The sequence below is a fragment of the Centruroides vittatus genome, unplaced genomic scaffold (genome assembly GCF_030686945.1).
Source record: "Centruroides vittatus isolate TY-2023 unplaced genomic scaffold, ASM3068694v2 scaffold_861, whole genome shotgun sequence".
Lineage (NCBI taxonomy): Eukaryota > Metazoa > Arthropoda > Arachnida > Scorpiones > Buthidae > Centruroides > Centruroides vittatus.
The window spans coordinates 639,020-651,004 of record NW_027122718.1 but is presented as its reverse complement, the minus strand read 5'-3'; the positions used below and the strand labels follow the sequence as shown (position 1 = coordinate 651,004).

The 11,985-nt window shown below is 29.9% G+C and overlaps 1 protein-coding gene across 2 annotated transcripts in view; it reads right to left on the bottom strand.

The window, feature by feature from the left end:
* Window positions 1-2,519: 2,519 nt before the first annotated feature.
* The window catches only part of LOC136990028 (copine-3-like), a 64,486-nt gene continuing 55,020 nt past the window's right edge, over window positions 2,520-11,985 (bottom strand). Inside the window, exons 10-13 of one of the 2 annotated variants that reach the window (XM_067288359.1) lie at window positions 10,642-10,748; window positions 10,444-10,571; window positions 6,430-6,666; window positions 2,520-2,740 (exon numbers count right to left, since the gene is read on the bottom strand). In XM_067288359.1, coding sequence (XP_067144460.1) covers window positions 2,618-2,740; window positions 6,430-6,666; window positions 10,444-10,571; window positions 10,642-10,748 — 595 coding nt within the window. In that variant the 3' untranslated portion in view covers window positions 2,520-2,617. The remainder of the gene's footprint in view (window positions 2,741-6,429; window positions 6,667-10,443; window positions 10,572-10,641; window positions 10,749-11,985) is intronic. The other variant, XM_067288358.1, reaches the window with a different exon arrangement.

The window sequence follows — 11,985 nt, the reverse complement described above, 5'->3', positions numbered from 1 at the left end:
TTAACGTAAAGGCAGAGTCTTCTCTGCAGCGGGATATATATGCAGTTCATTAAGAAGTAGGTTGGGAGACAACACTATCAATACCATTTGTTTCTTGAGATCCTACTTCCAGAAAAGTCAAATAAATAACAGAAGTGATTGATTTAATTTTATTTAATTTTTTAAAATACTTTATTCAAGACAAGACTAATATTTTATAACTTCTACTCTAATTCTATTAAGTTAGAGTTTTTAACTTTTATTCAATAAGCGGTTAGTGGGCTAGGCAAGGTAATTTTATTGTGAAAATTAGTGAGAAACAGACTACTTAGTTAGTTAAATAAATTAATGATTATTAGTATCTTAGATATGATATGAATATATGTGATTCATGATTGTGATAATAATAACTAACTACTAGATTACTTCTAATTACTTAATCACTATTTTACTAACACGAATAATTAAATTAGTTATAAATAACTACAGACTGATATGTAGAGCCTATATAAGAAAATTGGTAAGACTGTAGCCACTTAGCCACTGATTATCTGCCCTTACATTATTATAATATATTAACATAAATTAATTAGAATTACCTATGTTATTATTTAACTTAAAGATTAGCATTATAATTATAATGCTAACTAAACATTTAAAGTTAATTATTTCTATCTGAAGTGTTAAACCGAACCAAAGTTAAGTTTAGTACCTAAATGTGTAAGAAGTTTCACTGATTTATAGTGACCAGTCTAAATAATAAAAGTTGCTTAAGTATTTTAAAAAATGTTTTATTTCTTTAAAAAAAACCATAAATTGCTGGATAGATAGATAGATGAACACTTTATTGCACCAAAAATACATCTGCGCTGGATTCAGCTGGAATGATGTTAATCCAGCAAAAATCCAGCTGGATTAAAAACACTGCTGGATTGCAATCCCTAGCCATAAACCACATGAAGTGATGGATCCTTCCTGCTGGCGGAGGTGGCATTCTTGTGTGGGAACTGTTCACATGGACTGAAATGGGACTCCTGGTACGTTTGACAGCGTTGCTGACAGGTGAATGTTACTGGGATATCCTTGACGACCATCTGCTCCCATTGGTTTGTTTTTGACAGCCCACTACAGAGATTATCTTTTGACAAGACAGTGCACCATGCCATCGCTCCCAAACTGTATCAGAATGGTTGGATGAACATTCCACAGACCTGCATGTGCTTTCCTGGCCATCACGGTCACCCGACCTCAATCCAATTGAGCACATCTGGGATGCAATTGAGAGAGATGTTCTAGGCTCTGACCACCTTCCATCTAATCTTCGTGATTTGTGGGAGATTATTCAGGACTCGTGGATACGTATGGCTTCCCATCGCTTCCAGTGTCTTGTGGAGTCCATGCCAAGACGAATCGCAGCCGTCATCAAGGTGAAAAGTGGTGCTATACGCTACTAGATAGGTATCTCTAATTCAATTGCTCTTCAGTGTAATTTCCAAAATGTATACAATATGTGCCACTATTTACTTTCCTTCTTCATTATTTACAGTTTATACTGACTAAAACTAACTCTCTCCTCCTTAATGTGCATTCTCATGGCATACCCTACCAAAGTGCAGTTAAAAATAAAAAATAAAACATTGCATCTAAAATAGTACAGTAGAAGCTGTTTCTTAGGATAAGCCTTAATCCTCTCCCTCTCCCTCTCCCTCTCCCCTGCGGGGAAGAATTTCGAAAAATCCCTTCTTAGTGTACATTCTCGTGACATACCCTAACTGTGTATCAAACTTCAACTTCTAACCGTTTGGGCTCTGCACTTATAATCGAGATTAGCTGATGACGAAAATAATAATATAAGATAATATATATATAAAAATTTAATTTGAATTATATACATATAATTTTTTAAATATAAAATATAAATATGTATATGTATAATATATATAAACTGTAGTGACATGTATTGATAACATTTAAATAGATTAAATGTTCATTATATACCTTTTTTAAAGTAATAATTTACCATCAACAAGATAAAAAAACAACAACAAAATAATTTATAATAAAATGGAATTTTCAGTTGTAACATTATATTTACAATATACATATTTAATATACTGTATACAGTCAAACCTGTTTTTATGCGCTCCTTTTATGTGCGATTTTTTTAATGCGAATTTTTAATTTGTGCGGTATAGTTGGCGACTAGTCTCGTGCGATTCGTCATGTCTTACGTTGACTTATTATAGCTAAATAAACTTATTATAGCATAAATGCACTTATTATAGTTATATTATTGCATGAATATGCGAAAAATGAAATAATTTACTTTTTAAGTCAACAAAACACCACCTGGACAAAAATATGTAAAACAGACGATAGACCAGACGATGCAGTCAAGTGCTGACATCTGTTGTCAATAAATTCTATTTCGTACGGTTTTGAGTTAATTTCTATGTGAGACTTTTTTTATGCGGTCCCTGTTGACCGCATAAAAAAATTATTTTTTTAATTGTGTTGCGAAAACTATTATTTACAACCATTCGTGACAACCATTCGTGAAGTTTCGTGATATTTTTTTTAATGCGGTCCCTATCCCCCGCATAAAAACAGGTTTGACTGTATACTTTACAGTATACATTTAAAGAGGAGGAGGTGCTGTCTGTTGTTTAGGTGGATGTGGTACAATATTCCTAGATATAAAATATTGTACGGCCTGTTGTGGTAGTTCAGCTAAAACTTCTTTTGCTAACAATGCAGGAGACTAGAAGAAAAAAAAGTATTGATTAAATAAATCAACATGGTATGAATTATCAAAACTGTGCAATAATTTATAATTTCTTTAATAATTATTTTAATTGTATTATTCAATATTTAATAAGTCTCTCCTTTTTTTTCCATAGCAATAATAAACACTATGTTAATTATGCATGTATTTATCATTTATGGATGTGATGATATCTAGTTATGATAAAGTATAGACTAATAATTAATGTTAAAGTTGAAGAACAAAAAAGCTGGCAAGGGCTCTTGCACAACTTTTCCATCACTTGAACAGGTTAAGGCTGGGTATGCTCATACATGCCCAGCCTTAACTTGTTGAAGTGTCCCATACCAAATTTGCAGATGGGATGGACTAGTGTCCATCCCATCTGCAAATTTCTGTATTATCTTATTTAGTAAAACAAAATATTTAAAAACTAAACACAAAGAAAATGGTGGGTTTATCCCATAAACAGTGAACATCACCGTCTTCTCTATTTCAGAATGTCTAAAAATACATCAGTCTAGGCTGGGGTTTTTTCTTTTGCTCTTGTAATCTTTGCTTGCAGTATCCCACAATAATTATCTGTTCTCAATTGATGTTTTATACGTAATAGATGTTAAATTTTGCCATTTGCACTTTCTTCTATTATATGCAACAACATGCATTGACAAGTCTTGACAGCTGTTGTTTATTGTATATTAATGAAATAATGTACTGTACAGTACATTCCCTGTCCATTAAAAAGTATACGTGTTGAACATGTATGGTCTCAAATAGAAAATATAATAATGCTACAACACATGTTTGTAAAAAGTACATTGATCAATACTTTACACAGCCATATATCCCCCAGCCTAAGGAGACCAATATATTTTCAATTATGTTAATACCATGATATAAATTTAAATAATACTAAAAGCTTAAATACTTTTTTTTAATAAATTAAGTTCCTTTTATGAGAAATTTCTCAAGTTTAAAAAATGGATTATTTTAGAGGAGAACACAGAGTATTGTATGTGACACTATCTGGTATGATGATATTCAGGCCTAGTTTTTCGGTAGATGTTAGTAAAGGCTTGTTTGATCCACTCTCGGAAAGCTGCATATTTAAAGTGTCTAGGACCCATTATGATGATTTATTCAGGACATCATACCAAATAACGGGTCCTAGACACTTTAAATATGCAGCTTTCCGAGACTGAATCAAACGAGCCTTTACTAACATGTGACACTATTTAATTTTTTTATATTATTATTCATTATAAAAACATTTTTAATAAAATCTCGTAACAAAAAGTGAAGACTCCTTATTTTTGAATAGGAGTGAGTTTTTAAAAAATCATAATGAAAATTTATTGGCATTTAAGTCAGCAGTAGAGAGCTATATCTCAAGTAGTGTCTATCTCTCTCCCTGACTTATAATTTCCAAAATGTAATAGCATCAATGCTCCATATATAGAAGTATTTCTGCAAAATTTCAAAATGTTCGGTCCATGGGATCTTGATATAAAACAAAATAAAGTAACCTAAATTTCACAAGAGACTTTGGTCATAGCTTGTTTTGGACTTGCCTACACTAAAAAATTCACAATAAATCAACAATATACCATAAAACTTTATCATTTGCACTTTTAGATAACAAATATGGTGCTACATACTACTACACATTGTCTGCAGGAATGTCAACAGAAGAAAACATTTTCTGTTAGCTTTTTGCTCGCATTCTGTACATGACTATTAAATTAAACACAACAATATTGCTAATAAAGAAATGAGTTTATGATATAGAACAGTGTTTCTCAAACTTTTTGGACCGCGACCCCCCTTCTGCACTTAAAAATTTCAAAGGACCCCCGAAGAATAAGTATGTGTCAAAAAACATCCCGGAGGGAGGGGTTAGGCTCGTATTTAAATATTTATATTATTTTTATTATTTATATGTGCAATTTATTTAAGTAAAAATTATTTTATATATTTTTTATTTCTATTATTTCTAAACATGAATCCATAGTAAATTTATAAAATATTTGAAAAAATTGATCTGGCATCAATTTTTCAGCGACCCCCCCCCCAAATATTTTTCACGATCCCCACTTTGAGAATCACTGATATAGAACATATGATGAATCATTAAGCATAACATTTTACTAATATTAACAACTAGCTTATGTACCCAGCATTGCCTAGGTTTATAAGAGAAAAATTTAAAACACATGAAATTATTAATTTTACGAAAATTCTATTCAAAAATAAAAATATCCAAGTCCTTACATTATACTGTGAAAAATATATTTTTTTTCTGTTTTTGCTATTAAAGTCAAATTGTTAATCTATTATATATAGAAAACTATATTACTTTCAGTGTGACACTTTCAACTCCATGCACACGAGTGCTATGTACTACTACCCATCCCAGTAATGATATAGTGCATCTGTTAGATCATTTTTGAAAGCAGAAACAAGTAGGGAACTAGCCATTTGTTGTTCACTTCTATTTCAGTATATGCACTAATAGTTCTCATTCTCACTGTTGTGGAAAATTCCCCAGCTTCTGGTTTTTGTCTTCTGTACAGAGGGTGTAGCCATCATCTCTGATTTGAGTTTCTGCTTTAAATTTGCAAGAAAATTTCTTGATACACTTTCCATCTTTCGTGCAAGATGAACTTGAATTAATTCAACTCACGTGATCCATGAATCATGTTCTTTTTCACATCAAAGAAAACAGGATATTCTTCAGCATTTGCAAACTCTGGCTTAAAGAAAACTCAAATTGATAGCATAACTTTGTCAAACTAATATATGTGCACATGGTTATCCTCTTTTTTGCTACTCAATTGAATATATCTAACATATTATCATCACATCAATTTGATGAGCTTTTGTTTGAACATTCATGCTGTCAAATATGATGATCAATGGGAGATTGTCTAATTAAAAGCTCTTCCTTTACATTTAACCCATCTTGGCTTGACATTAAGGTTTAAAAAGGTTGGGTCAACCATAATTCCTTACACATGTCATTGTATTGTGAGCATAAAGTGTTACACTGTAAAATCATATAAGTATTTGGTTTTCCACATCTAACAACTCTTGTATTTTCATTTTTGAATAGTACTTTCTTAATTCTAATGGTGTTCCAGGATATATCATTATAATCATCAATATGAAATTACTGTGACAATTTTAAAAAGTAAGTGAATAATATTTCTTTTTTTTTCTAAAAGTTATTGATTTATGGAATGGTTTTTTTCTTAGAAAACTTTTTTATTTAAAAAAACATCATGTTGGCTAATAACATGTAATTTTATGTTATGCCTCTTATAACCATTTTTTACTAAAGACAAGACTATAAAATCAACTTTTTTATAAGCCTTTAATGCATTTTGGATGCTACGCATCTCTCTTCAGGCTAAAAAATGTATATTTTTTTTGTATAAATTTAATTATTTTTTAAACTTTTTTGCCAACATAGTGGTACATGTAATGGTAGCAAGTTGGCTGTATATACTACCTTATAATAATAATTTTGGGGTAGTATATAGCTTAGTATCAATTCTAGGGTCAAAGTAATACGAACTTTGGTCCAGATTTGTATGAAGGACAAACCAACAAGAATTCATTGTTATTTATAGAAAAAAAATTGATTAATTATGAATAAAAATTTATATGTAATAAATCAAAATTACCATTTCGTACTTATGAAAAGGTACAAACTGTACAATATCTCTTTCGGCATAACTACCATCAGAAGCATAAAGTCGGCCATTATCTCCATCTAAGAAATCCATAGCACTGAAATCAGCATGTCCCACGCCAATTATTATGATGGACATCGGAAGTCTGGAAGCTTGTACTATGGCTCTTCTGGTGTCGTTTATATCTGATACTACACCATCCGTTAAAATCAACAGAACAAAATAATGCTGAAAAATCAAAAATATAAATTTAACAAATAATTACATTTGTAATGTCCGCAAATTTACGCATTTATTGGAAGTTAAACTTTGTCAGAAATTGAAATAAATCTGATGGAAGAACGCTCTGGATGAGAAGTAGATTATCATCACTATTTGCGATAAGAAGTGGATAGAAAAATTGACAGATCAGTGCCAACTCAGCACTACTAGCATCAACATTTGACGGTCGGTGACCCCCCCTGTCACCAGAACTCGGGGAGAGCGATTAAACGAGAAGTTAGATTGGGAATCGTGCGATTTCGTCTCCCGGACTGGATCCAAGAAGAGAAGACACCGGTAGAAGACATCGACGACACCCACCGTGAAGAATTTCGTGAAGAACTGTTATCGCCACATATAGCTCTCCTCTGAATTTAGAGGTTATTATTAGCAGACTGCAAACTCTCTACTCTATGTTGGCTACGCCTATTTCCATTACAAGGGAGACTCAGCGGCTGTTAATCATAGACTTTGGAATCTTATGTTAACCACACTTTGCGGTCCCCACCCAGCCTATATAACCTATATATTTATGTATTTAATTCGGTGTTAGCAGTATAATAAACCTTTATTTTGTTATTTGTGAAACCTGTCGACTTACCGACGTCCTGCCCACTCGTTTTGCCCTCCTAACTATCCGAAACGACACCGAGTCGGGTTTTACCAACCTGTGCAATGCAAGTGGTCAAGAAGGGATTAACGCCTGACCCCCTGCTTATCTCACACATTGCACGTACAGCTTAATAATTGAAAAAATATATATCCATAAAAATGAAAAAATACATTTTATTTCAACTTGTTGCTCAAAAAATAATTTTTAAATTTAGTTTTGTATTTTTTTAATTACATACTATAAATAAATAGCATTATCTAAACAGACAAAGTTTAATTAAAAAATATACTGCAGAACTGGAAGTAGCTCTTAATCTAACAGACCTTTCTTTGTAAGCTACCATAGGAATGTGGAGACTTCAATCCTTCCTGCTGCTACACTTCTGCCATAAATCACATAATAGCTACTTTGTCAATGTGTAAACTTAAATTTTGCTTCATTTACAGATATATATTTATAGTTCTAGAATTAATTAATTTTAGTTGTACAATCTACTATATTCATCAAATATAGAGAAATGCAAAATACAAACAATTCATTTTAAGACACAGTATTGTCATATTTTGTTGTAATTAATAAAGTCATGGTATAACAAATATTTCTCTGTTGCTTTTCTACACCCTGTACAAAAATTGCATAAAATATAGTAATATTATACTTTTTTTTCAGTCATGATGATGATTTATTTGAATAATACTGTATTTTATAAAGAAAGATGATTGATTTGTTGTGTCAATAGTTATTTGTTTTAAAAAAAATTTAATTAAATGTTTACTTTTTAATTTTTTCTGAAGATATTGCCAGAATGAAACATTTTATAAGCATGTTCCTCATGACACAAAAAAAGACACAGCTTTAATCTCACACAAGTCCATCATACTGACTGGTGTAAGATAAAGAAATCCAACAATTTGTAACTAGTTATGAAATATTTGAGAGAGTATCATTTGGCTTATATTAATTATTTTATCAACTACTATTGATTTTTAATACAAAAATATTATTATTATTTCTGTAGAATAAGATAAAATAGTCATTACACTGAGTATTTAGTAAAAATAAACAAAATTTAGAAAATTTATTTCTTTTTATCTAGAGCAGTGGTTTGTAACCTTTTTATACTCACGGCCCACCAAATATTTCACGATCTTTTGTGACCCCCCATTTTTTTAATAATAATTTATTATAGATAATTTAACAAATAGATAAGGAATGATTTACATTTATATTTAAATAATATTCAAACTTAACAAGTTTTCGTGTTTCTTATTGTATTTTTTGTTAAAAATTCACAATTAAACATATTGATCCAAAGTCGTGCTAAAACTAAACTAAAACAGCCACAACTTGTAAAGATATGCAAAATCTTTTAATTTTCAAAGCCTACTATTTTTCCTAATTATTTTTAAAATTCCAAGCATTAATAGTTTCTTAGAATTGCTTTGGAACAAAAAGTCAATACTGCGCTGTAGCATATTTGCATTTATTTCTTCTGTACTAACAAAGTTGTATGTAGGAAGAAATAAAAAACAAATATAGAAAAGTGAAATAAAGATTTCCTAATCTTTACGATATTCGGTTAGACATCAATTTTCTTATTATTATATTCTGAAGGAAATTTTGCATAATTTGGCAGACCCCCTGTTAAGAATCATTGATCTAGAGCACAAGATGACAATTTTGTTTTAATTTCAAATATATTGAAATATGCTTTATGGTTAAATAAAGGTAGAAATTTATAATTTATTACAAATTTTTATACAAAAAAAAAATGCTATCGAACTTGCAGAACTAGTTTTGAGCAAAATAAAACTGTTTAATTTAGCCTCAGAAATTCATTCTTAGTTCAAAATTGCAGATTCTGTATAATAATTTTTTCTATCATTTTATAAGCCAACAAGTTGAAAACAAAGCATATTAATGGAGCCCAAAAATTAATAATCATTATGCAAGAATACAGAAAATTATTAGAAGAAAATGCTACATTTGTGAGCCAAGACAAGTTTTTATTCCTGAATTTAGCATTTTTTCCCCTGTTGAATACAGAGTATATATTGAAGAATTAAAAAAAGGAGTAACAATTTAAATTATAATTCATATATTAAACTTTATATTATATGAAATAAAGAAATAAAACAAACAAAAAATTATAAATTAAATTTAATAAATAATATCGAAATGAATTGTAAAAGCCTTACTGTCCTTAAATTCTAATATTATTGTTAATTGTCTACTTGGACTATACTTATTAATAGGACTTTACCGTGCCAATCTTTAAACACCAGTATAATGAGAGTTATAATAAAGAAATTCTGTTCTTTCTTGAACTATCACCTGTAGTAATAATTTCTGTACACATATTATACATGTTTTGGGCTAGCATGCCCCTCATCAGCAGTATTACTACCAAACACTAAAAAGTAACAATAATAAAATAAATACAGTTTTAAGATATACAGTAACTTATTTTATTGCTGAGAAATTTTAAAACTTACTGTAAATACATATTCCAATCCCAAGTACAACTGGATAAAATTTCTTGTTTTACAATTTAACATTTCACTGTATAATTATTTAATTTTAATTAAATGTAAAATGAGAAATTTATTCCAATTCCAAGTACAACTGGATAAAATTTCTCATTTTACATTTAATTAAAATTAAATAATTATACAGTGAAATGTTAAATTGTAAAACAAGAAATTTTATCCAGTTGTACTTGGGATTGGAATATGTATTTACAGTAAGTTTTAAAATTTCTCAGCAATAAAATAAGTTACTGTATATCTTAAAACTGTATTTATTTTATTATTGTTACTTTTTAGTGTTTGGTAGTAATACTGCTGATGAGGGGCATGCTAGCCCAAAACATGTATAATATGTGTACAGAAATTATTACTACAGGTGATAGTTCAAGAAAGAACAGAATTTCTTTATTATAACTCTCATTATACTGGTGTTTAAAGATTGGCACGGTAAAGTCCTATTAATAAGTATAGTCCAAGTAGACAATTAACAATAATATTGAAATGAATTTATTTTGGATTTATGAATACAATAATCTTCATAATATTTTGATATTTGTTATTTATGATTAATGACAAAGTAGTATAAATAAAATCATAACTTACATCACATGTCGCCATGCTACTCTCGGCAAACCTTGCCACGTGATTAATAACTGGCGTAAAATTGGTCGGTCCATATAACTGAACTTGATAAATGCAATTACGATAGGCATCAATTATTCCCTGAATACCTGGTAATATCAATAAAATGTCAAATTCCAGTCTTTGACAATAGAAAAAAAAAATCATTTTTAAACTAACCTGCACAAAATGGATTACTATTATTGAAGTTAACAGCAAATTCGTGGGAAACTTGCCACGACGGTGGTATTTTTGCACCAAATCCCAAAGCAGGAAACATTTTATCGCTAAATACATTTTAAAACAGTGATGAAGTAATGTTTAATCAAGTTTAAATAATTGTGAAAACTTAAATTTAAATGTTATTAGCATTTCAATTTTGAATAAGAGAATGAAATACTGTATTTTATTTCTTGCAAAAAGTATTTCATTTTACATTTTAAAATATTTTTTCATAATTAATAAACTTCATTTTTCAATATTCCACATTTGACAATGTTGATTTTTATTGTATATAAAAATTTCTATGAAATTCATGAAATTTTCATAAAACTTCACTGCCCTTATTACTGACTATTATTGATGGTGGTAAGTACTAACAAAATTTCTTACTTATCATTATTAAATTAATATATTTTACCAATTTATTTGTACATTTTCATTTTCAATGTGGATAAATGGCTGTCAAAAGAAAAAATAGCAATTCAACTAATGTTCAGCCCATTATGAGCAAAGATATTTAAAAAAAATTCAGCAATGACTTGTATAACTTTCCTGACTGTTTTGATCCAACACAAACGATGTCTTCCACTTCTGTTGATAACTCCACTAATTAAACATAACCCAAGAAATTTAAATTTCAGACGATAAGTAAGACGGTAAAAGAAAAATAATATCGGCCAGGTTAAATCGAAATAAACTTTCCTTTTAAATGTTATAATAAAAGTACTATATTAAACTTATTTTCTACAGTTGAAAATCATATGGTAAATCAACAAGTACAGGGACCAATTTGGTCAATTGGTCCAAGTGACCTTTGACCAATATTTACCTGACTGAAAACCATATTTTGTAATAGCCCTGCAGTATAAGATATGCTATTCAATAAACTCGATACAAAATAATACAGAATACGAACTTTGGGTAGACCATTTGAGAATATACACTAAGCATCACATATGACACACGATATATATGGCCGAGCATTTGCAAGGATTGAAAATACGATACCAACGATCTCTACGTGTTTAGATTGGACAAACGAAGTAATGCTCGGTCCATCCGAACACCACTTCATTTGCCTTGTGTTCACAATGACCATGATTTCCAAATGCTATAAGAATTCCCACCTTATGTAACAACTAATTTGCAAGCAATTTAGAAATAGAAGAAATAACTTAAATGATTCATTTTTAAATTCATATTTTGTTGTATTTTTTGGAAAATTTTTTTAGTGTTTTTGTCCCTTTGTCTCTAGGGGTGCAAGGACCCCTCGGGCCCCCAAGTGCACCATCAAGCTCCTGG